This window comes from Thermobia domestica, chromosome 6 (assembly GCF_964235325.1).
Source record: "Thermobia domestica chromosome 6, izTheDome1.hap1.1, whole genome shotgun sequence".
Lineage (NCBI taxonomy): Eukaryota > Metazoa > Arthropoda > Insecta > Zygentoma > Lepismatidae > Thermobia > Thermobia domestica.
In genome coordinates, this window is record NC_137459.1 from 58,472,826 (window position 1) to 58,500,563 (window position 27,738).

Genomic DNA, 27,738 nt, shown 5'->3' on the forward strand with positions numbered 1-27,738 from the left:
ATTATCTAAGTAACAACGTTTATTGCGTTCCGGGGTGACCGCAGCGAAGCGGGGCGGGTTAACATAAATGACAGGCGATATAATGTTAACATTTACTGCAATCTTCTATGGTTTTTATCATATCACTTGAAAGCGAAAAAGTAAAAATTATCTAAGTAACAAAGTTTATTGCGTTCCGGGGTGACCGCAGCGAAGCGGGGTGAACGCTGCTAGTCATAAATAAGAATATTATTATTTTATTCAATGTGTTTTCGTCTCATGTATGAATAGTATTTTTGCGTGTCGCAGTCTAAGCAATTGTCTGGCTGTCCATGAGGATTTCGAGACGAGTCATCCGAACCTCTCGGTGCTTTACGCTCATTTCATTGTCGAGACCTGAAAACGATCTGGGAAAAGTTTTGTAATTCGTTTTTGGAAATGTTCTTCAATGTCCTAATCAGGTAAGCTCAGTTGTTTTCAAAGTATCCATTAGTTGGACGACAGGAACAGATTCGGAAAGCGGTTACACTTTCGCCAATTTTTTTTCAGGATATCTTTACACTTCCTCCTCATCATTTTGCCATTCAGTTTTACCGACAATCGAACGCCTTACAGATTCAACTTGCCAACACACCTCGCCATGTTATCATTGCGATCATACCATTGATGCTATGCAGCTGCTCACTACGCTAATAATTTCTTTCGACATTGTCAATATACTCCGATATAAACGCAATACCGCACCTTGTTTCGACAGTCACTTAACGCCTCATCAAAGCCACACCTACTTTCTTTCATACCTTTCTTGCTTCTGTTTATAATTTCATTCTTCGTGCCGGCTTTTAACCTCCTCAATGGAAAGTATCTAAAATGTTGTCTTCTAAGCCAAATAAACCCTCTCAGGCTCTCTCACCCTATCATCTAATTCAACTTACTTCTTGCTTTAGTAAGATCTTTAAAAAATTCTTGTAAATCGACTTCATAACCATTTCGTTGCTTATAACCTCATGCCAGTTTACCAAGCCTGCTATAGACCTGCCAACACTAGCGGATCCAGAAGGATCGTTTGTGGGGGAGGGGGTTCGCTTCCCGGAAGATGAGCGTAGCTTCAAGGTGACCAGAATTTTACTTTGCAAAAATCGGACGCATATGAATGCGGGACTGGAGGGGGTATAACTAAACCTCATTTCCAGATTCCATTTTGGGACCCAAATTTGTAAGGTTTTATTATTTTTTTTTTAATTTTTTTTTTTTAAATGAAAGTATGTTCTTTCTGTAGATTTAAATTAAATACGCACTTTCATTTCGGAGACGGCGTTGTCATGATTCACTAGTCACCGCAATATACCAGATGCGCTGTCTTGCACAGTACTTGCACAAAAGAAAATACTGTATTGACGATGGCATTCATTTTAACGAAAGAGTATAGAATTTGCTCTAATCATTTATATTTTGAATAACAATTGCAGGACAGCAGTTGAAAAAAAAATGACAGACTCGGTGTACGCAAAAATAGATAACAAAAGTATACATGCATAAAGAATAATACAAAATGTCAACAAATAACAAGAAACTATAAAGTGATGTTTAATAGTATATGGCACACAGTGTTCCAAATGGGCCAAAATATAGGGGAGCAATCTTTACATATTCCTTTCATTTCTGTTTGTATCAGAAAATTGAAAACTGAAAATAAAAAAAAAATATATATATATAATATTCAAACTGAACTCCAAGGATGTTTAGTGCCTCCATGATTATTCCCCGTGGTAGTGATTGCCCGAAGATGAATTTCGTAGCTTTCCTCCGAAATAAGAATGTTATGGTTTTTGCCTTAAAAGAACTGGCCTGCGCATTCAAGGGCACAGATCAAGTACAGGAGAATGAAATGGATACACTTTCTAATACATAATACTGTTCATGACTGCATTTAAACATTGTACTGTACTACTAACAGGAACCCAGAACGACGGTTTGAAGTTAAACTACAGCAGTAACATATAAAGAAATGAATTGTGAATATAAATCTTATATAAATATAATATATTGCCGTAATCCTTAACCATATAAATCACTACAAAAGTAAATGCACAATTTATTCAAGAAAATACAGTAAATAATGTAATAGCAAAAATATCAATACTAAACTTTCTGTTACACAAACTTAACAGAAATTTTGTCGGAGCTAGTACGTATATAAATTTTAGATTAATTAAAATTATATAGAATCACAATATAAGCTATTATAATGTATAACAAGTTAAAAAAAAAAAAAATGAAAGATTAGCAAAGCCTACAACAAAATGAATAAATGATGATCAGAAATGTAAAACCAAAAATTCGTTCATTACTGCACACAAACTATATTTCCTAAAACATACCGACTGGCGATATTATTTGACAATATCAGATATTTTAAAAAAAATGAAAATTAAAATTTAATTTTGAAAAATTCTCACTTTAAACGAAATTACCAATAGAGAATAAAGTACGTAACTTCTTTTTCTTTCATCTCAGATATAATATGGACCTCGCTTGTCTTTGGTGCGCGTGATCCCGGATTCGATTGCCGGTGGGGGTACAGTTGAACAAAAAAGTGGTTCGGATTCCACTATAATCAGTAGGTCCACGATTCCTTTAACCGTTGAGCTCCCTACTGGCTAAGTGGTTAGCGTACGCGCCTTTGGCGTGGGAGACCCGAGTTCGATTTCCGGCGGGAACTCATGTGATTCGGATTCCACGTTAATCAGTAGGTCCACGTCTCATATAGCCTCGCTGCTGAAAGGGACGCTAAACTAAAAATCAATCAATCAATCCTTTAACCGTTCTGGCACAAACGTGGGACGTTAAACAAATAAATATCATATGTATAATATATAACTGTTTATTAAAATATAATATAGCCTATATACCGGTACACATCTTTTACGATTGTGGTTGTGCCCTTTTGTTTCAGTTAAAGATTTTAAAAAAGCAATTTCAAAAACTTTTTCGAGTTCGTTCATCTTTCTTGATTTTGTTTGCGATTCAAATACATCGAAGGAGTTCAACTTTAGACTCAGGCTCATGATTTCTGTGGAATACCCACGAGTTGAAATAATTACGATCAAACACCACGACGGGTGGAAACCACACAACTGCCTTAGTCACCTTGCAGTCCATCTCTGTAAAAGTTACAGCACAAACTCAAATCTACGCCCTGTCTTGTTTCTGGCAAATCTATCGATGACATGATTTTAATCTACGTTTGTCTCCTTGCGTATATAGTAGTGCCAGGTCGCTAAGTCGATCTGCATCCATCCGGTACCTAGCCATGTCTTCAACCATTTGAGTGTTGAAATGTTCTTTCGGCTGATGCTCTGTATAGGGTATTTTCTACAAGTACACCTCTTTTGCAGTGGTATAATTGAGTATGTAAAGAAAAAAAAAGCATTAGACCAGACTAGGAATATGGGGTTGGAAATTGGCTCTATTAGGTAATTTCTTAAATGCAGTTATTAGGAACATAGTATAATATAGCTTTGCTTACAACAACAATAAAATTATATTATACTAGCCTTCGCCTAGGTTGGGCTTTGCCCTCAGACCCTCAATTTGCTCTGCATATGGCCTCACACAGTATAACAAATGCTCATATGTGCTACTGTGGCACAATATTTCGCCTTCTTCCTTCTATCTCTTTCATGTAGCATTGCATTAAGCTAAAACTCTGTCACGAAATTCAAACACTTCGTAAGGCATTTTAGTGAACCACCCCAACCTCTTTTCCTTCCCTTCTATGTTAAGTGCCAAAAAATGTTCAAATACATGTTTAATTATTTTAAATGAAAAATTAAAGTACCAACTTTCACATATCTAACCGTAAGAGATCCCGATATATATATATATATATATATATATATATATATATATATATATATATATATATATATAATTATTATTATTATTATCAAAAACGCTGAAATACGTATAGAATTATTTTGAGTGAGAAGTCCATACACCAGATTTCATGTTTCCAACTTTAGAAGATTCTGAGAGATTGATATCTTATTTTAATAATTGCAATCTCCGACCCCTTTTCTTCCCCTCCCTTTTTCCCCATTTTACTAAAGTATCAAAAAACGTTGAAACGCTTATCAAATTATTTAAAATGAAAATCCAAATACCAAATTTCAAGTTTTCATCCTTAAAGGATTCGGAGAGATGACCACCCCCTTCCCTTCTGCGAATTTCCAAGAAATCCTTCCTGAGTGATACCCTACGTCACAAATCTTATCTACTGTCCGAATTCCAAGTTTCTAGCTTGAGCGGTTTGGCCTGTGCGATCAAGTTGTTCTCTCAGGACTTCGTCTTTTGTATAACAGCTTGTGTTATTTCCCAAGAAAAGATGAAATGCTATTAAAAGTCACAATAAATCCCTGGTCCCTTCCTAATGTTTCCGTGTTTGAACCCCAAAAGTCACGGCTCTCTATGTTGATCTAGTAGCTAGCGAACGTATCTTTGATCTTTGATGCATGAGGTTGTGTGGTTTGATTCCAGGTGAGTGAGCATCGAACGCACTATAGTGGTTCAGATTCAACTTTAAACTCTAGTTCTCGTTCTGTAAATCATCACTTTTGACAAACGACGTAAATACATATCAATCAATCAACCAACCGAAAAGCCTTAGATTCAGTGAGCTTTTGGGTAAGGAGCGCTGAAAATTCTATATTTCTATTCGAGGTAAAGGTACTTGAAGTTTCGGGATCCGAGTTCAATTTCCATATCCTTTTTCTAGGACACAATTTTAAAATATATCTTTTAAGTTCAAAGAGTGAGGCGTTTTACCCTCCTTCCTACAGCTGTTCGTCCAACGAATGAATCATATTCTCGCTCCTTTTGGGCTTATGTTGACCGCCTCAAGGAACTAGGGACAGAAGTATTCACACTTCAAATATGTTTCTATTAAGTACAACACATTTTGATTAGACTCTTTTAGGCTTGTCACACAGATTGAGTCGGTCGGGAAAAGACCATATTTGTATTTTCCAACGATAAATGCTGAAAGTAAGAACCAGACCTTTGGGGGTAGCGGTCGCCTCCTCCGCCCCCTGGATCCGCCAGTGCCTGCCATGAGCCTGTGCAATTTGTATTTCTATTCTAGTCTCACTTTATTGATATCTAGTGTCCCTCAGGATAGTATTCTCCGTGCTTTATTCGTCTTGATATATATATTATTTGCCTCGAGCACATTTTATAAAGTTTACTTTTTTTCTTTCTTTTTTTAAAGTCGTTAAACTTTTGGAACAAATATTAGAACAATGCAAAATTTCATTTATGAGTACTAGTATACATACCTATAATTTCACACTATAATTGTAATTTTGTGATAAACACTATTGTAAACATTTTCATTTTTCAGTTCTGACTAAAATTACAAGAATAATATATTTTGTAAAACAGTTTCCTAGTTCTTGAATTTAGTTCTATAAGTAGTAGTTTAATTATTGTAAACTCTTATGTAGACTGCAAAGTGTTAGTTCTAGAGTTTTCTGATAGTTTGCTTTTGAAATGTAATGTGAATCGAAATCGACGTGTGATGACATGAGAGAGAAAAGGAATAGTGTTACTCTGTTAACATTTCATGTGAACTTACATGTGAATTCTTTCCGTACTGGCCTCCTGCAAAAATACAAACAGGAGAAAGGGATTCTTGAGAACTAATGTTGCTTTCCTTCTTATTGGGATTCCTTTGGTATTTTTTTTTCCCCAACGAATTCTAGTTTGGCAACTTATATAGTGATTTCACGATAAATTCGCGAAGTCTCAGTTGGTGAATATATTTTTAAAATTTCTTTCAGGCACTAGATAGAGATAGATCAAAGAAAGGGAAAAAGAGTAAAAAAGCTGCAAAGAAGAAGGCACGGAAAGGTGGTAAAAAGGGGAAGAAGAAGAAGGACAAAGATTTGACGCCAGATAGGACTTTGGAGTCCTTGATTGAAGAGCTTGTCACGAATGGAATAATCAGAAAATATCCGGAAGTTTCATTGTCGTCATTTCGTGGTGAATACTCTTACATGGGCTATTCACTTCGCAAGGAAGGGAAAGATCCACTGCCTTCGCTTGGTGATGTGCGGAGGGTTATTAATGAATATTGCATACTTCCACTAGGTAATTTATTTTGCTTGATCTTCACATAACTTGAGGATAAACTTCTCTTTAGAATATTGGATGGCGTTCAGATTACTTCCGAGAACATATAGTTATAAGCAGGAATCTAATACTCATAAAATTAAGAGCAGAATACGAATTACTTCCGGGAAATCGAAAAATTAGAAAAAAATGAACGTCCCACGGTTATGCCGGCTAGACTAAAGGGGACGGTGATGATGGGAAATGAATAAAATGGTGGAATGAAGAAAGTGGGAGGAAATGAGAGAACCCCGAGAAAACCCACGTACACGGTGTTTGTCCACCACAATGCTCACTTGACGCGAGCTGGGATCGCACCAAGGACCCCATGCACCAGAGGTGAACGCTCTACTACTGAACCACTGCGGCCCTATTTCCTTGAAAGAATTTGTAGATGATAAAAATCTAACTCTTAGTTAGGCCGCACTCCACAGTATGACAACTATTGTCCCTTGCATAACTCAGACTGAAGCATTCTTCTTGAAAATTACGCACTTTGTTGAGAGGAAAATTTCCCGAAAGTTTCAACATGTTTAATATGGATTTCGCAATAAATATCATGTTCAAAAGCGGGTAATGGTTTAATACTACCATACAGTAAAATCAAAACTTTTCAGCAAATGATCACAAGATTTGAATATTTCATATCTTTGTTTTATATGTTTTAGATTTTTGCACTTCCTCTGCGTTCGAGACCGCAATTTTCCTTTTATGGTCATATTGTTTTTCCACCCGCACTTACACACACGCACTACTTTTAGCTTTTGTTTTTCGGCACCACCAGCCCAAGTTGCAAATCATCATCTGGTATGGTACCAGATCTGGTGACAAGTGAAAGAGTCACCAAAATAGGCGTAAATTTTACTGTTTTGATGAGGGTTGTAAAACTAAAGTGTCACAGGTGTGCGAATGAATTATAAGGGCACGCAGAAGCGACACGGTGAACGTGAACATTGTTGTGTGAAGGAATCTAGAACGCTCATATCCCTTTACCAACAATGCTGTATTGTTGTTATGATGAGGGCTCAAGGCAACAGCCTGCTGAACTGGCAACGTCTCTTTTCCATTTATCATAGGGCGTTTTACCAATGTGGAGCCAAAATGGCTGGTGGAATTGGAAAAATTCCACTATTTCAGATTGAAAACCGTCCACTTTCAACAACTGCTCTCCCTTTCCATTTTGTCGTATTTGTATCCGTAACGGAGTTGGCCTATAACCCCGGACTTTTAATACACCCGCCATAAATTGGGAAAACAGGGTCTGAATTACCACTAGGAATGAACAAAATTAAAAGCAGATTAATTAGGTGGTGGGACCCGTGACATGGCTCTGTAGTCCGGGATCTCTCTCAGAGGTGAGGACAGTGAAGCAGCGGAAGACCTGTTCTGTGAAGGGAATCTTGTGTAAAGCGTAAATAATTACAAGTGGTATTGAAATTACCATTGTGAACACAAAATTGGAAACTGGGTTCAAACATTACAAAATTGCCATTAAATTAATTATATTTGGGGACCATTCTGAATTATAAGCAGGCCGGAGAGCAGTGTTGGTTGATTGATGCTGGCGTCGATCTACCTCTCTAAAATAATGGGGAGAGAAATCGGCTGTGATGGAAAATAAATCATATTCTTCTAGACAAATAATATATACTATAGTATTTGCAATTATTTGATAAATACTAAACGTAGTAGTATTTACATGGTGAGAGATTTAAGTGCTTAAAAGGTTATAACTCTACTTCCTGAAATAGGTTTCACGGAATTCGGCCCTAACAGCTTTTCCAAAGCCGAAACGGGAACAATAGGTTCGCCTTTTTTTGATGTCTCCAGTGAACTACCAATTTAGTAGGGACACATATGTCATCTCGTGGCAGGTTTAGTGCAGAAATATTGGCGATAGTTTAATTTTGTCATAAACATCGTCTACATGAATAATTTCCATGGTGGCACTTCATATTCTGATGCAGGCAGCATTGGTGACGTCATCAAGATGGCCGCCGTTAAGAACTGTAGCTCCCGTACTTTTTGTTCGATTTTGATGAATCATGGCTCATTTGAAAGATCTTGCTAACACAAGTAGAAATGGTTATGTAGACTTTTGACGTAAAATCGATCGTTTTCGAAATAAATGACGAAATGTATTTTTTGAGCCATTTTTATAGGTGCATATATATATTTACTGCAAAATAGTCACGATATGTTAATAACGTGTGTATTTGTCATATTCATTTTAATTTATTTAAGAAAGAAGAAGATCTGAATGTAGGGAAGCTAAGAGTGTCCAAAAACAGTGTGTTTAGAAGTAAGGATGAATGTCCGCGAATATTCAGCTGTCATGTGCCTAACGACCTCGTCGTAGTGAGATAAGCTTTAGTTATTGTTAACTGTGTAAATGCCATACAGAGGAAACTGTAGTGAAGAATCCAAGATCATCTCAAAAGCTTCTGGATTGCACAAGATTTCGGGATGATTGTGAGGATAGTAACTATCAAACACTTGCAAAGTGTTTAGAATGCACGACTTCAGAAGATCTTATTCAGTGTAATGCGAAGTGGCACCTTTCTTATTACAAAAAGTGTACACATAAAGGTATGCTTGAAAGACTGCAGGTGAAGTAGGCCTATAAAAAGAGAAGAGAGTAGGATGCAAATGAACATGGTGATAGTGGTGAGTTTTCAAAGTGTAGTAGCGAACCTCCTCGAACAATACTAATAGTTAAGCAATACTAATAGTTTACTAATAGTTAAGCAATACAAATTGTTTCTTTTGTGACCAACTGGAAACAAGGAATCATCCGTTGCACAAAGTATGTACGGAAAGTGTTGGGAAAAACTTACCTGATGCAGTGGAAGTGGGAACAAATCAAGAATGGAAGATAAAATTGAGCGGGTTTATTGATCCTGAAGATAGTGAAGCGTATGAGGTTGTATATCGTAAAGAATGTTTCAATAAACATGTAGGTGGGTTTTGAAGTGGGTTTCTCTTTCCAGTTCAGAAAAAAAATCAGGTGTAACCGTACCATATATTACCATTTTAGCCAGTCAAATAGAATTCGTGAATTGCTTTTTGGAGGCCCTCTCGGATGGCAAAGTAATTACAATGACAGACGCAGAGAATTTTTACCAGAAAAATGTTATTCTAAAGGTATGAAAGCGGAAGATGTCATGTGAAGAAAATCTCTGAAAACATTTTTTGAAAATGAACTTTTCGACGTAGACGTAACATTAAGTAAACCCTCTACCCTCTAGAAAGAACCATTCAGAGCGTATTATGTTAAAATCAGTAAGTTGAGGCTATATCATATAAGTAAAGCAATATCAAAAGGTATCGGAAGTATGAAGGGAAAGATGGAAGTTCTATATCAAGCTGTAAATATACTCAAGAAAGCAAATCTGCAAGGAGAGAAGTGGTCCTTTTCAGATTCCGTAGAGGAGGCCTAAAAAAAAGTGTACCTCAGAAGTTAAAAGTCATTTGTTAAGTCGGTTATTGGTGGAAGAAAAACATTTGACTCCGAAAATGTTAACCACAAAGAATTCGATATGAAAGTGAATAGTCTATCACAATGACATACTGCCTTTCAGAAAGACGGTTCAGAGAAGTAAAGGCATTCTTGCAAATTTGCACTCCAAATTGGTCTTGCTTTGACTATTCATTCAAAGACACGTAGTAAATTTTTGGTGCAACTCATGCGTGGTTTGGATGTTTCTGTAGAATACAACAGACTACTAAGATTGGAAATAGTTTTTGCGAATGAAATTCTTCACCGCACCGAAAACAATGGAGGTTTGAATATTCCACCAGAACTTGTGAAGGGGAGATTTATTTACTGTGCTGCAGATAATTTGAACTTCTTAGAGGACATTCCAGATGGAAAAGGGACACTGCATGCTACTGTTATGGTTTCTTACCGAGAAATACATGAAAATGACGAATATTAAGTTATTGCACTGAATGAAGAGAGAAAGGAGCAAAATCGTTCACTAAAATCAGTCCTATATTATACAAAAAATCTTATTCCGTATGATGGACTAAGCCGTCTTAAGCCAAAAATACAGTTCATCCTGAATGAGATGTCAATTAGAAACCTGTTCAACTGAGACTAATACACAATTTCAATTTAAGTTGGAATTTATTCAAGTCCAGAATGATACTAAATCCTCCTCCTGTGGATGCAAGATAATGTTCATATGATCTTGTCAGTGACCAATATGACCAAAAAAATTATGGCAGTTTTGATTCCCAAAGTAATGTAAATTCAACCACCGAATGTGGCCTAACGTGGAACTTTTTTAATTGGTTGATGGACCTAAAACATTAACTCGAGTGTATGTGTTTTACCATTAATACCAGCATCTTCAACTGACCATTCAATACAATTAACCTTCTTCCAGCAATTAGAAGATCTCTCGAAAACTTGGAACGGAGATGCAAAATGTATTTCAAGTTTAAATCTGGGTTTGTACAGTCCTGTTCAGCAACTTGTAATGTCTCGACAGAACTTAAAAATTTCATTTATATTAACGCTAGGGGAACTGCACATAATAATGTCATTTCTTCCAGCTCTTGGAAAATTTTTGATGGAAATGGTATTCCTGAATTGTGGGAAGTGCTATACGATAACAGTGTGTGCAACAAATCTTAACAGGTAAACACGTTAGACGTGAAATTGAAGCTCACAAACGCACACTCGTTGCGCTGTACTATTTTTATTTTGAAGAATTGCTCGACAAAAACTTACCTCCAGCGTTAATAGAAAAGGTGGATGATATGAGAAGAAAATCAATCACAAAAGAGGACATTAAAGAACTTCTCCGTATTATTGAAGTGTGCAAGCTTAAAGTCAAAATAGAAGAATGTGATTTTGGTAAGAATTCAAACCCTACATTTCAAATGCTTCGTTAATATATGACGATGGTGGAATGTTTGCTGAACTTTATACAATTCAATGCCTACTGGAAAGCATTTATTAATGCTACAGATGCAATTTTCCAGCCAATGACATCTCTAGGTTCAAGTGGGATCAATCACTGATGAACATTTGATAACCTCGCAGACTTACGGTGGTATAGTTGGGAAAAGTTACAACCTGCAAGAAGTGCTTTGGTTCCTTATAAAAAGAGTCAACTCCCGAGTAATGATTTTGAATGAAGACGATCAACCTCAACCCATAATCCCATTTCCCATTGGTCACGGATGGCAGTTTGAAGATAGAATGATATGTTCTGTTCGCTGTGAAATGTCATGTGCTCCAGATTCAATTTTGCAACTGATTTGATGTTCATGCCGGAAGACTAGGTGTAGTCCACTAGTAAATGTTCCTCATACAATCTACCATATACTGAAATGCGTGAGTGCGAAGGAAGCGAAGGACTTTGTGATAATCACTCACATATGATGCCTGAAGATATCGGCTCCGACATGGAAGATAATTTCCCATAGGAACGATTTCTTCCAAAATTAAGCAGAAATGGCCTTAAGGAGTGTTTTAATTAAAATACTAATGTCCAGATATATCTGTATATATAATTTTCATGACAAAACGTGTCATTCTTCAAGTTAGTGGATAGTATTATTATTGTAATGCTTACAAATATACTGTTGAAAAATTTACCAAATCTATTTCTTTGCTCGAAAACCATTGATTCTATCACAAAATTTTAAATAGACTCTTTTTTTCTCCTAAGTATTAGCTTTTGTATGAAATCGAGTACATGAAAGTCAGATGAAAATAACGAAATACATATGAAACTAGAAAAGTGGCGCCAAAAATACATTTCGTCACTTATCTCGGAAACTACTGGGTTTACGTCAAAAGTGTACATAACAGTTTCTACTCGTCTCAGCAATATCTTTCAAATGAGCCATGTTTCATCAAAATCGGACAAAAAGTAACGGACCTACAGTTTTAATTGGCGGCCATCTTGATGACGTCATCAACGCTACCTGCATCAGAATATGAGGTGCCACTATGAAAATTATTCATGTAGACGATGTTTATGACCAAATAGAACTATCGCCATCATTTCTGCACTAAACCTGCCACGGAAGCTCTTTTTCCTACATATGCTCCCCTACTAATTAAGCAATATGTATATACTCTATATATTTTTCAAAGTCGAGGACTATCTAGATAGGTTTTACATACTCAAGAACAATAGATTCACCGCATACTGTGGAGATGTTGATTAAAATATTTAGAGCTATCTGTTCTTTAGTTTTGCTTTCCTCTTGATTTTCCTTTTCTTTTATCTGATGGAGTGGTCAGCGAAAGTAATAATAATGCATGTTTTAGTGTTGTTTTGTTTCAGTGTTTCCTGGTAAGTTATTAAAATTAAGTTTTAAGATTAGAGTCTCTTTCAGTAGTAAGACTATATGAGATGTGGGCATGCAGATTAACCCGGTATCCGAACCACGTTAACATCCACCAGGAATTGAAATTGGGTCTCCCGCTCCAAAGACGCGTACGCTAACCGCATAAGCCACAGCTGTAGTAAGTTATTTGTTACATATATATTGGACTAATTTGAGTTTATTTCACAGTAATGTACAAAATTGTTTTTCCTGTGTTGCGACAAAATTCTAAACAAATTTGCTCATTCGTTCCTAAGCTACTAGTTAAGAATGTACATGAGATGAGTATGCATTGATGCTGGCTACCGTAGAATGTACAGAATTCTTCTCTTGTGATGAGTTTTGTTTGTTTCATGTTTTCCTCATTCAAAATTAACATCACATGCTTATTAATGATCAAGTGTTAGTTATTTTACTCCAAGCTTGTATAACAAGCTGAAGTGGACATATTTTAATATTGATAATTTTTTACTTTGCTTTAGGTTCTCCAGTGATACACCGGACAGCACCGCTTCTCCGATCTTTACTCATATGTGGTCCTCACTGGAGTGGAAAAGACATGTTGGTGCATGCAATTTGTTCGGAATTAGGAGCTGTTCTTTTTGATTTATCTCCAGCTAATATAGTCGGCAAGTACCCTGGGAAGACAGGGCTAACCATGTTAATTCATCTAGTAAACAAGGTTTGTTTGTGACGTAAACAAATTAATAATAATACAAGTGTGGCACTCACCTAAAACATACAATTAAAACCAATCGCAAATGGTTTCAGCGATAAATTCTCATCATCTTCAGTGCTTCTTTTAATTCGAAACTTTGTTGTTCGAAGAATGAAGTTTTTGCCAAATCTTCCTGTCTGTAGAAATAATGGATGTTGAAAAATAGTTTTTCGTAGGTTTTGTGGCTCTGCGTAACGTAGTCGTTAACGTTCTCGTCTTTGATCCGAGCGGTCCCGGGTTCCATTCCCGGTTAGGACACTCGATCACAGAAGTGTAGAAGTTTTTTCAAGGCAACCATCTTGAGTGAGGTTTTCTTGGGTTTCCTAATTCACACCAGGCAAATACCGGGATGGTACCTAATATAGAGGTCCCAAGCTGCCGCCTCCATTCCCCTGTCCTTTGTTCCTTTCCTTTCCTCTGATAGCGTGATCACCGAGGGACGTTATCCCTCATACGTAACAGGCTGACATGGCCACAGATGCCGAAAGCCCAAAAATATAATTCCTAATCCTTTCGTAGGTTTCTTTGTCTTATAACCTGAGTTGTCTTCCCGTTACCAGTACCTAGACTTGAAGAAAATAAACTTCGACATATTATTCGTTTGTGCATTAGAAGCACTAAATCGTTCCACGCCGCTTTAGTTCTAATTAGATGTGGCAAAATGTGATTCTTTGAGGAAAAACCACACTAAAGATGACCGAGACTTTATCGCTAAAGCTATTTGCGATTGGTTTTCAATTGGATGCGTCAAGTAAGTGTCCGATTTTTATTATTAGTATTTGATATTCATTAATAATTAAAACGAATGACACTGAGACATGAACGGAAGTAAATCGATGATATTGATACAGTTCGTATAAATCAAGAATACATTTAATTCTATGAGTTCCAGAGTTTTCCTTCTTGTTCTTTTCTTGTTTGTCTGTGAGTAGATATAAGAGTTCTTTTCGTTACCATTCCTTTCCGATCCTGGGGGGCTCGCCCCCTCAAAGCTCATGTGGGTCCCCCCGCATTATATTTATGGATATTTAATATTTGGCATAGTTTGAATGCAATTTGTCTTAAAATCCTCATATATGCCTTCTGCATCTGAATGCCCCCTTCCCCCAATTTACAGAGAAATCGACGCCCTTGTATGTTCCTGCGTTTGCAATACATTAGTTATCAATGTGGAAGTAACCGAGATTGCAACAGTAAAGAAAAAGAAAAAAATAGACCAAATGTAATGCTTGTAATTTCATTAAATGAAGAAGAAAATATTTCTCCAGTCATTTCGATGATATTACGAGGAGGTTATCATTAAGGACAAAAGGGAGGAGAGCGAGTGCCCAAAATTGCGGAAAATTTAGTATCTTACAATCCACTCGCCGTAGAAAGGTGAAACGCGATACATACATTCAAGAGTTCTTCATTTAAAATAATAGTACCCGTAACTTAGGGTTTTTTAAAATACCCCTTTTTAAGGAATGTAAGAGGACATTGTCAATGTGTACAATAATTAATATAACGATGTTGGTTGCGGTCTCCTCGCGGAGTACTGCACCGATTTTAATTATTGTTGGCATGGGTAGTCTCTCTCCTAACTTACATTTTAATACAACTTCATTAAGGGAAGAAGAAGACGTTAGAGGTGGGCATGTGAAATCATAGATAATGGCCGATATTAGTGTCCAATTCATTCTTTTTGGGTTTGCTGAAATTATTAGCAACACTCCAGATGCCGATGAAGTCCAAGTTCAGCCCCATTGGTATAAGTTGGAGTGAGAAAAGGCGACATTTAAAAATAACAGAAAAGATCCAATATTATTCTCGAATCTATAAGATGAATAGTGACACTGCCGATGCCATTTAAGTCCGATTTTATTCCCCAGGCGTATCTTAAGAGTAAGAACAAGTTCAAATACTTAGGGTAAACGTATTCTCCCCACACGAGGGACGTGTATTTCATCTAGTATGTAACTGGAATAGGTTTATGTAACGTATTTGATAAAATTCGAACCCCTTTCCCTCTTAGGGTACCATTTTAATCAAAGTCATGATAAACCTAAGCTAGGCAAGAGTTAAGTCTGGTGCAAAGTCATCAAAATCGGTCCAACTGTCTAGAAGGAGTTGGTGGACAAACTTCGTTACGCTCATTTATTTATATATCATCAACGATCTGACGAAGGGCCGTATCTCAAAAATCTCACTTCAAAGTCTCAGATATAATGAAAGAAAAACAATTGCTTAGAGAAAAAGCAGTTAAATATGTAATAACTCGTCACCTATTCTAGATAATTATCATCGCCTTCTACGTTCTGCGTGTCTTGACACTTCTGTGTCAGTTTAACCTAATTTGTAGTAACATTTTGTCACCTTTCTTTTATCCATGACGCGAGGTTATCCTCGCTTCACTCGATTTATTGCGTCACTCTATTCGAAAGTTAAGTTGGCCATTGGAACACTCTAGCGGTCAGAACTATAACAACGCTAGACTGTCAACTATTCAAAGAGTTATTCTAGAAAATCATCCTCATTATGTACCGGGCGCACTATGTATGAGTTGGTTAGTGGTTGGAAGAGTAGGTGTCACAGGTTATAGAGAGTCAACTCTGCAGGTGGAAAACCCAACAGTCGAATGATTAAACAAAACTCCTGCCGTTTGCCAATATCGATAATTACGTGATTGTATTCAACTTCCCTTCTCTGTGTTTTCGGATCATGTTTTCAATAATTAAACCTCCTCCACCACTACCGACCCCATTTTCTTTAAATTATGTATGCATACTTATCTCCGATGACTATATAAGATTTCTTCAATCCTCACCTGGGCTTTATACGTTAGTTGCCTTAAATATTTGAAAACTGGACGTTATGACGGGTGATAGTCGCGTAAAGATTCTTTTTCTCCGGCTTAAGATGTGTGTTAGCTTCAGTAGCCCTCGTACGACTGACAACAAAGCTCTATCCTTTTACTTGTAGTTCCAGTTATGGATTTCTGTATACTTTTCTGGTATGAATATGTGTTAATTATTTACAGGTGTCGAGATTAGTACAGCCATCCATAATATATATGGATGGTGGAGAGAAACCGTTTATGAAAAAAGTTCCGAAAACTGATAAGACTGATCCGAAAAGATTGAAGAAAGATCTTCCGAAACTTATCAAAGGCATTGGACCAGAAGACCAAGTGATGTTCATTGGTGTTTCTTCTTCTCCCTGGGAGTGTGATCAGAAGGCAAGTAGATACTGTTAATCTATATATATATAAAATTGAAAATCACTATGTTACTCCTGAACCGCCCGACTGATCTCGATCAAATTTGTAACATGGGTGGGGTTCGAGGCTCGGCTGGTTTTAGGCTATTCACTTTGATGGTAGAACTAAGGGTTGTAGTAGGGGAGGGGGTAAAAAATAAATAAAACTTAATAATTCCTGAACCACACGACCGATCTTGATCAATATTTTCCACATAGATGAGGTTCAGGTCTGGGATCGTTTTTATGATTTAAATTTGACGGAGCAACGTAGGGGAAGAGAAGAAGGGGGAGAGATATAAAAATCAATTTATATAAGACTGAAAGTGACCGTTTTTGTAACTCTTGAACTATCCGACCGATCTCAATGAAATTTTCAAGATGCATGAGGTTCGGATCTGGAAACATTTTTGTAATTTCACTTTAACGGTAGATCCTAGGAGTGGGGGGGAGGGGGCGTATAAATAAAAACTAATAAAACCTAATAACTTCTGAACCACCCAACCAATCTCGATCAAATTTCCAACATATATGAGGGACAGGCCTCGGGTGTTTTTTGTCGTTTCACTTTGACGAGCAACGTAGGGGAGGGGGAGATATATGTATATATATATATATATGTATATATATATATGTGTGTGTAAAAAATTAAAATAAAATTGACTGCCTTTGAGACTTCATCACTCTTGAACCACCTGACCGATCTCAATCAAATTTTCAACATACATGAGTTTAGGGGTAGGGATTACTTTAGACTATTCACTTTGCCGATGCAACATAGGGGAGGGGAAGGGGGAGAGAAATTTAAAAATGATCAAAAATAACCGATATTAGTGTTGAATCCGTGTTTTCGGAATCGATTAGAGAAACAGTGACACTCCTTATGCTGTTTCAATCCAAGTTCAGCCCTGATTGTTGGGCAGGGGGAGGGTATAACGTAGGGAAGGCGGATAAACATTTCAAAATGATCGAAAATAACTAATATTAGTGTCGAATCCATAGTTTTCGGGATCATTCAGATGACCAGTGACATTTCCGATCCGGTTTAAATCCAAAATCAGCCCACCACTTGGGAGTGGGGGAGAAAGAGATATTTAAAAATCATCGAAAATGACCGATATTAGTGCTGAATCCACATTTTTGGGAGTCGTTGAGATGAACGGTGACATACAAAGATGTGCATTTAAATTATTTATTTCAACCCAGCAAAGCGGGTAATATATGCTAGTTTTTAATAAATTGTTATTTTTTAGTACGCGATACAAGAAAAATCAGTTAAAATAAATGAATAATGTAAATTTTTAACACAATTAGTCGATCCCAAATTTGTATAAGGGTGCGAAGTCTGGGTTAAGGTCCAGAAAGGGATTAGGAGCAAGACTCAATGTTATAATCAGCAATAGGAAAATTTAATTATATTCTCCACCTAGAGCAGTGTATAGCAGGGCCATAGTATACAGGATAGTTCAATGGAAATGAAATGAAATCTTTGAATTTTAATTCCCACGGTTATGCCGGCTAGGATAAAGAGACGGTGACAATGAGAAACGAATGAAATGATGGAATGAAGAAAGTGGGAGGAAATGGGAGAACCCCGAGGAAACACACGCACGCGGTGTTTGTCCACCACAGAGTTCATTTGGTGCGATCTGGGATCGAACCAGGGACCCCATGCACCAGAGGTGAACGCTCTACCATTGAGCCACCGCGGCCCCTGATAGTTGAATAGTGTTGTGAAACACCGTAATAAGTGGTAAACCTGCAAAATATAACCAAAGTAGCAATGTAGGTGGGAATAGGGATGGGGAAATGTTTGATGACACATAACAATGATATCCGCCATCTCCAATGATACGCAATTGTCTTAAAAAGAAACTATAGCATGTGATGTATTATTTTAATAGCAAATTTTTGTAATAGGGGTTGATGTCTGATTTTCCTGGCTGAAATGCATTGAAGAAGGTACTTTGGGGGTTGGTGAGGTTGAAGTTGAGAGTAATTCTAATGTATGAACTGCAAAGTACTACCATTAATATTCGTTTTGAAACGAAATGATCATACTGAATATGAAACTTAGCATTTTGCCTTGAGACAACTTATTAAGAGAACATACTCCAAATTGAATGCCATCCTTAAGTTGTTGTCAATCTATTATGATTTAACCGTTTAGAATTTATTATACTCAGGGGAAAAGAAAAACGATTTTGCTTTTCAACTTCTAATGAAGCTTTTCGAATATTACAATAGGAAAAATAAAGTATAAACTTTTCATTGAAATTAACATTTAAATAACTTTTCTCTTACGTGAAATGTAATTTGTTAAACAAATTTAGAATTGATTTACACCAGGTTACAACTTATTTGGGTTTCGTTTTCTAATCTTATTAAATTTTTGGTTGCTAAACTGCTAGCTAAGTTACATTGAATATGAACTAACTGAATTGATTTGAGTTATCCCTTTTTCTCATACTGCTGATAGAGTTACAGATAAAATGGAAGTAATCATAATTAACTCAAACATTGAACTCATCTGTTTAAAAGGGTTGGCTGGCAATAGTCCGTTTAATATTTTCAAAAATGGTCCGTTGCACACGAATTAAAAGAAAAAAATTAGTAGAATTTTACGTTAATCTTGTAACGGATACATAAGGTGACAGTATCGATCGACTCTCAGCCGTCGAAAGGTGTTCATTTCAGTGGTTTCTGGCTTCTCGCCATTTTAGGTGTCCTCTCCAAACGATAAACGTTTGAAGGGTTTCGTAGTTCCTTCCACTATAGTTGTTTATTATTATTATTATTATTATTATTATTATTATTATTATTATTATTATTATTATTATTATTATTCCAACTATCAGCGTCCATTTGAAGTCAAATGGTTCCCAGATGTTTTTGTATTGTGATATTTTTGTTCTCCACTGTACTTTGGAAAAGTCGCTTTGCTTATTTATTCAATTCGTCATGTTATTCTTTGCCTTAAATGCTCGTTTCTAATTTGGTAATTTCGTAAACAAATCTCATGCCTGATCACTCCGTTGAATGGCTTAACTAACTGAATCCGTAGTCCTGTACTCTGTAAGAGTTATTCTCTCGGTCTTCGTAGATAGACACTTCCTATCTACGATTACACGACAAAACTTTTAATTAGGACCTCGTGTAACTTTAAAAACTTGAATCTTTCCTTGTCTGACGCTTTTCTTCCTTTACCAGAATAGTTGCTGAACATCAAATGTAGAGGTATACACCCTTGTTACTATTTTGTCAATACTTTTGTATTTGCATTTTTGTCAGTCTCTGACGCTTTCTTTATTGGTTACTTTTTTTAGTATTCTTGTTTTAATTGTCTGTTTCTTCTTTCAAAGAAAACCCTTTAAAACACAGGCTGAAGACCAGTCTTCAAAATTAATTCCACTTACCATTGTGGCCAGTAATGGAACTACATAATCTTTGAATGTACGTGTACAAGATAACATATGGTAGTAGCCTTATGAATTATTTTTGTATTCACAAAACCAATTGAGACGTAAGATTCAATGGGACACATATATGGGATTTTTCGTAGTTCACAAAGTTGTACCTTCTGAACGAAATTAACGGAATCGTATACTGCAAACAGATTTAAAATTATTTTTTAATGTTATTTATTAGGTTGGTACAAATGAAATTGTCATTTCCAAAGAAAGAAAGAAAGAAAGAAATATGACTGGTCAACCAAAATATACACTGCAACCACACACTTTTGCAATCGCCTAGCCAGCGATTTGATTCCGAAGCGAAAGAAGTCTGGAATCTGTGGTGCAAAGAAACCCTGAACACAGCAGGGCAGGTGTTTCCTCCCAAAAATATGCTTGAGATACCAGAAGAGATGTTAGTCGGTAGGAGATACATCAGAATAATACAGTGGATGATGAAGACTTCAAAACTGCAACTCATGAAGTCTTTAACGTCCTTTGGGTGACACGCGTGTATTCTCATGCAACATGAGCAGACATATCATGTCTGTTAAGCATTTCTGGATACTTGTGGGCAAAGTTGTGGTGCATTTCATGGATTTCAGCACTCCGCCACCATAGACCACTATACCAGAAACATCTAGGTGTTTTGGAAACTGTTGTGGGCTTTATCAAGATCGAACCATTGTCCTGACTATCTACGATTGTCATGCAGATCCATAACTAACTAACTCTATGGCCTGTGGAACCCTGAGGTTCAATGTCGCATTCACAAAAGCTCTGAATTGACTTCTATCCTTAGCCAACTGGATCCAGTTTCTACTCTGTATTCCTATTTCTGTGAGATCCGTCTTAATATTGTCCTCCCATCTGCGCTTAGGTCTTCCTAATGGTCGTTTTCCGATTAGTCTTCCAGTCAAGACTTTGAAAGCGTTTCTACTTTCTTCCATTTTGGTTACATGACCTGCCCACCTAAGCCCCCTAGACTTGATGACTCGAACAATGTTTGATAAAGCGTATAAGTTATGTAGTTCCTCGTTATGAAGTTTTCGCCATTCCCTATTCCCGTTCCTCTTGGGTTCGAATATTCGTCTTAAGATTTTATTCTAAAATACGTTCAGTCTATGTTCTTCCCTCAGAGTAAGTGACCATGTTTCGCAACCATACAGAACAACAGGCATAATTATCATTTTCCATATTTTAAGCTTCAAATTCCTCGACAGAATGCGCGACGACAAGAGATTTTGAACTAAATAATAATACGAATTCCTTGCGTTTAGTCGGCATTTAATTTCTTCATAAATATAGTTTTGGTCTCTCAATATTAATCCTAGATATTTGAAAGTATCCATTTTGTCAAAAGTATTATTTGATATTTTAATGCATCCATAATTAGTAGTATTACGATCTCGACGAACTTCCCATGTATTTTCTCGGCATTTACTTCTAAACCCATGTCCCTGCAAGCGTTTAATAAGATTTCTACATTTTTTTTATTGTTCTCCTATCATCCCTTATTAAATTTACATCATCCGTAGCAGATCCATTCTTAATCAAAAGTGACAGTTCGTTGCATGAAACGTTCCCGATTATTCCTCACACTCAGAGTATTGCACACCTCTAGATGGCGGTCCTTGTTGGCCGATGTCAACTTATGTGGCAATCATGAGTCCCAAGTTTTTCACCTTATCGATTGCATGGGGCAATAGAATCACAGTAGTATGGTGTATGCCTAACTCGTCTGCAATGGCACGAACACTTTTCCGAGGGTCTACTTCTATGGTGCTCCTGACTAGCTAATCCGAACAAGATGTTGATCGGTGCTCACGGGACTTATTTTCCAATGCTGTATCACTGGAACATAATTTGACAAAGTAACGGAAAATGGTGCATTCATTCGCCAATTCTGGTCCAAATGTACTGTTAATATTTTTGCAGCTGAATTTGTAAAAGAAAATCACTCGCAATTTTGTGTTCCCCATGCTGAATTTTCATACTAACCTGTTCAACAACGTTGTGCGTGCTGACTGCCTGGGTACCCCAACCTGTTTGTTGGACATGTACAGAGTTTCTGACGTTAGATGAGTGACGTTAGTGTATCCCTATTTTGTGTTGCTGAGGTGAGTTTCCTACCGAATATCAAAGTGGACCAATCTAATATTTATTTAGTTTTGTAACGTAGGCACTGGTTTAAATGATTCTTTTGCTTTTGTTTTTTGAGAGTGGATATTTATCACTGGATTCACTTTTTTTATTTATTTATTTATTTTCTTTTACAGAGTTTGTTTCAGACCTACAATAAATTCATTTTGATTCCACGACCTGACTATGGAACAATGTCTATGCTATGGAAGGAGCTGATATTTCAATATGATTGCATTAACCCACACTTCGATACGTCTGTTATGACTAAATTATCCGATGGTTATACAGTTGGAACCATAATGGATCTTATGAGACAAGTGGGTAAATGTTCGTACGTTCACTAGCAAAAGTTGGATATCCGCCTATACTTCTTTCTCTTTCTCTACGACTTCTCAGTAAAAGGGGCGACTTTGATGTAACGTGAAGGAAATCGAGTCCTTTTTAACCCATTGGAATCATTTGACAAGCTGTGGTTGCGCGATGTATTTAAACGCTGAAACATATGGCAACCAGAAATAGCAAAGTGTAGTAAGTCAATAGAAACAAAAGTATTATATATTTTCCCTACCCTTGTAGTTTATTTTTTAAATTGGATGCCAAATAATATTCGTGCAGTAGAGACTGCTTGTGGAAATTTAAAGCATATCTTGTGCTTACAACTGAACGTTTATATCTGACTCCAATGGCTAAGTTTGGAATATTCACTCAAATAGTAGTTTCAATTTGGAAATTGTAGATAAAAGAAATTATGTAGGCGGATATTTTTCGCTGGCGACCGTATACAAATTTTCTTTTTAGTTTGGCTTGCGTTTCTTTACAAGATGCTTGTTGCATGTACATATTATCATATTCAGGCCCGTATTTATATATTGTTCGCCCCTGTGCTCTAAATAATTTGCCGCCCCCCCCCCCCCCCGCAGGAAATCTCATTCCCCGAAAACGACCAATATTAGAGTTGAAATCACAGTTTTTGGGATCGCTGAGATGAATAGTGACAGTTTTAATCCAATTCAACTTCAAGGTCATATTCCATTCCCCAGGAAGGGGGTGAGATTTTAAAAGTAATTGAAAATGACAGATATTAGTATTGAATTCATAGTTTTCGAGGTCGCCGAGTTTAACGGTATCAGTTTTCATGATGTTCAAGTTCATCCTCACCCCTTCGGATGGGGGTGGGAGAGTGTGACTTTTTAAAAATAATCAGATAAGCTAGATAATTAGTAACTGTTAGAGCGAATTGAACACATTAACATATTTCTCGCGCTTGCGCGGGACTCTGCGGGGTTGCTAGTTTTAAATATTACTTTATTGAGAATCTTTAAAAAAATCCAAAATTTTGCCGCCCCTATATTCTGGTGCCCTATGCTCGAGTGCAGAATAGCACTTACCTAAATACGGGCCTGATCATATTGTCTATATTATCATAAAGAAGAAATCTATTTGTGTATATTGTAATATGTATTATTATTATTATTATTATTATTATTATTATTATTATTATTATTATTATTATTATTATTATTATTATTATTATGTTATTACAGCTAGATATGAAACTTACGTATTTTTGATAATCTTATATCAGAAGATTAAAATTATTAATATGCACTAGATACACTGTAGATTGGTTAGTATAACTTCAATGTCAAAGTACAAGGGAGGGTCTGGAACTAAGGTTACAAGGCCGATATTTCTGGAGTTTTGTCTGTTATAGAAGAATGAGGAGTGTGCGGTAATTTTAATACATGGAGTTGGCAACAGTGCAGAGTTTCAGCCACCCGCCACTTACGGTGGTAGTTGTAGGTAAACACAAATGGCGACTCGTTTGGAAAACTGGTCTCGCGAAGAAGTCTGCTCAGTTATTCGATTTCTGTGGGTGAAACATGTAACCGCAGCTGAAATTCACCGGCAGCTGTTAGTGGTTTACGGGGAGACTGTAATGTCTCGTCAACATGTCGCAGAATGGTGTCGAAAATTTACGGCTGGTAGAGAAAACATTACCAACGAGGAGCGCAGTGGCCGACCCAGCACGGCATCAACAATTTGCACACAGCTCGCGTGGAGGAGTTCATTCAGGACTCTCCCTACAGCCTGGACCTCGCTCCAAGCGACTTTTACCTGTTTCCCCACTTGAAAGAGCTTCGCGTCAGACGAGAAGGTGAAACACTTCGTGACAACGTGACTGAATACGCAAGGACAGGATTTTTACCATGAGGGAATCTTCAAACTCCTTCCACGATGCGACAAGTCCTCAACTGATGTGGAGACTGTCGGAAAATAACCTAATGTATGTACTTGTTGCCTGTATTGGTTATATGAAATAATATATATACGTTTCACTGCAGGCTTTGTAACTTTACTTTTTGATCACTCCTCATATATCCAAGCGAGCGGCTTTGAACATAGCTATTTCTTCGAAACTAAAGTTACGCATTTATTTACTTTATTGTTATTATTATTATTATTATTATTATTATTAATTTGTGGTAAGTGGTATAAAAATAGATCCATTTAATGCTGTCCAGTTTCGGCAATGTGTTTGATTTTTCTTTTTTACAAACGTTTGCATACTGTATGCTCGTAAAGAAATTGTGAAATACTAATATCGGTCAAAATAAATCGAAACAAATTACACATTAATTGTTTCGTGAATGCAGAAGTATATGGAAAATACAGTAGTTCCGAATTGTTTACTCTTTTACTTTGTTGAAAGGAACAGTTCATTTCTTATTGATCTCATATACCTACATATGCAGAGTTGTACTCGAGGGTACACGGCAGTACATGCCGTATACCCTCTGCTTAATCTTATTCATTAGAGTGTACATTCTGCTTCAAAGCGTATGGTACTTTTTTGTATATTTTATTTATTTATTTATTTATTTATTTATTTAATCGGCTCATGACTCGAGTGGTAGAGTGACAACAGTACTTTCTACTCTATCCTACTCCTAGCCACTGTTCAAGTATATCGATCATACGGGAAAAATCCGTTTTTTTTTTTTCTGACTACTCTTCGATCACAAAGGAAAGAAAGGGAGGGAGAGAAAGAAAAAATGGATAGATTACGTCAACTCGGTCCAAGTTCATGTTTTGGTCAATGAATATCGGTACATAGCTTCGTGTAACTGTGATATTTGAATTTCCACTCTACACCTCACCACAATTTTCGTAATTTTTTCTGGTACGCGCGCGGTTTTCTCTGTTTCTTCTCGCAGTGGGTTGATTCCTTCTACATACCTACACCCACTAGTGATATTAATAGTGTAATTTATCTAAGGAGCATCATCAAGAAACTAGCTTAAAATGTTTTAGGCTATAAAATAGTATCGTAGCATTTGTGTATTAATGCAGTTATTAATACATGCGTTTTACATTGTTCATTTTTTTTTAAAGTGCCTTCTCTATTGTCATATGTGTCTTTTATGTGCTAATCATAGATATTCACAGCGTATATTGCTAAAAATTTTCTAAATAGCCTACTTTCTCTTCGATATAATTATCTAGAAGTACGGGCAAGTCAACTATGAGGATTTGTGTAAAGGACAAAGTCTTATATATAAGATTTTAGAGGTCTTTCCCCCTTTTATTAGAGAGGGAATGTTTGTTTTATAATTATTTTGGTATTTTGATCATATATAGTAAAATATACTAAATCTGAGAGAGAAACAAATGAGACGATGGCTTGCAGGTTTTGACATATTCGAATGCTTGAAAATATGCACGGAAAGGGAATAATTGTTGCTTATATTCGAACTGTTCCTGTACTTCCCGCTAGTTTAGTGACTAGCACGTGTGTCTTTGGTGCATGTAGTTCCGGATTCGATCCCCGGTGGGAGAGCACAAAACAATTCATTTCACGATCATTTACCTTCATTGGTCATCTACCTCCTTTAGCTTATGGGGCATAACTGTAAGACAATAAATAAAAAATAAATAAATAAAATGCATTTTCTTTTTCTTGTACTTTGTTGTATGTAGTTACGAATTAGTTGATACTACACTCTACGAATATATTTGCCTTATTTGACACTAATCTGTCTTCTTACAGTTGATGACCTGTAAAAGAGTTCTTAGGCTGCGAGTTCAACCTTTGACACATCTTGAATTGATTCATGCCTTGTCTAAATATGATCCTATATACAGGTAAGTATATATATGTGTAATTATCACTGACTGCAGACTTATATTATTGACTTTCATTAGTGTATTGCTCATTTCCTCTTTTACTTCAATATTTATTTTCTTTCTTTCTTCAGGACCACATTGAGGGACCGTGGTGGCTCTGTGGTAGAGCGTTCACCTCTGGTGCATGGGATCCTTGGTTCGATCCCAGCTAGCGCCAAGTGAGTTTTGTGGTGGACAAACACCGCATGTGTGTTTTTTCTCGGGGTTCTCCCTTTTTTCCCCACTTTCTTCATTCCACCATTTCATTTATTTGTCATCATCACCGTGTCCTTTAGCCTAACCGGCATAATCGTGGGGCGTAAAACTGAACGATTTCATTTCATTTTCAGGACCACATTTCATTTTCCCTAATCATTCGCAGGAGTCTGAACCCATTATTCGAATGTGTTGTACGAAAAAAGAAAAGCATTTGAATCGGTAGCTACGTAACACAGTTTACCCTCAGAACTGAAATTTATGTTTTTAATTGCCTTATTTAACCAGTTTCTCATCTTTGTTATTATCTACTGTGTTTGAGATAGATCATTGGGAAATCTTATCCTGCAGTGACTATTTTCTCGAGTCTCTTGAGACATTTGAGGTGGAGCAAATGGAAAAGAGAAGAATGGAGTTAGAATTGTGGAAAAACAGTTAAAGAATGCAGTGTGTGACATAAAGAGGAAGAGCCATAAGATCGCGAGCGTTAAGTTGGTGCAAGGAGGTAATTTGGTGACCATATTATGTACCTATTCCCCTCAAGTAGAGCGCAAGAAAGAAGAAAAAGAAAGCTTTTAGTTAAAGATAGATCAGATATTAATGAAAGTATCCGAAAACGATAGGTTAAGTGTTGAAGGCAAACTACATGGACATGCAGGAAAGAACAAAGTAGGGGAAGAAAGAGTGCTAGAAAAATGGAGCTTTAGAGAAAGAAACGCAGAAGATGAAAAGATAACAGTTTGACCTGACCTGACTGTAGTTAACACATTTTTTGACAAGCGAAATAACCAGCTTATGTCTTATGAAAGTGAGGCAGAAGCATTCAGGTCCCGTATATTATATGTCGCAAGAAATATCTTAAGGACGTGAAGGAGATAAAAGGTGATAAATGGAGAAAGTGTAGCCTTATAGCATATATTGCTTATAGCCGATTGTGATATAATAGTGGACAAATACGTGAAGCATACAAGACAGAGAGGAGAATGCAAAATGATAGAGACTAAAAGAAAAAATCCCAAATAATGAGTTTCACAAATGAAATTAGTAAAGGACATGCAACAATGGTGGAAGTTGAATAATCAAACTATGAAAAAGGTTGGAGATGAAGTGCTGTGGAAAACGTCAGGGAAAAGACCACCACAAGAGAAGGAAACATGGTAGTGAATCGAGAAAGTGCACATGGCAGAAATAGCTATGGAAGCAGGATAACATGGCGGTTGAATGGAGGAAAAGTATATCACCTAGGTAGCAACAATCTAGAAAGGTAGAGATGTTGCACAAGACTATGGAAATTACATGGGA

At 36.7% G+C, this 27,738-nt stretch overlaps 1 protein-coding gene across 3 annotated transcripts in view; it reads left to right on the forward strand.

Annotated features, from left to right (window-relative positions):
* LOC145688026 (dynein regulatory complex subunit 11) overlaps positions 1-27,738 on the forward strand; it is a 104,503-nt gene that overhangs the window by 59,174 nt on the left and 17,591 nt on the right. For 2 of the 3 annotated variants that reach the window (XM_081761699.1, XM_081761698.1), the window contains 5 exons: positions 5,820-6,129; positions 12,984-13,183; positions 16,239-16,436; positions 22,188-22,370; positions 26,105-26,199. In XM_081761699.1, coding sequence (XP_081617825.1) covers positions 5,820-6,129; positions 12,984-13,183; positions 16,239-16,436; positions 22,188-22,370; positions 26,105-26,199 — 986 coding nt within the window. Of the gene's footprint in view, positions 1-5,819; positions 6,130-12,983; positions 13,184-16,238; positions 16,437-22,187; positions 22,375-26,104; positions 26,200-27,738 lie in introns of all 3 variants that reach the window. The other variant, XR_014131830.1, reaches the window with a different exon arrangement.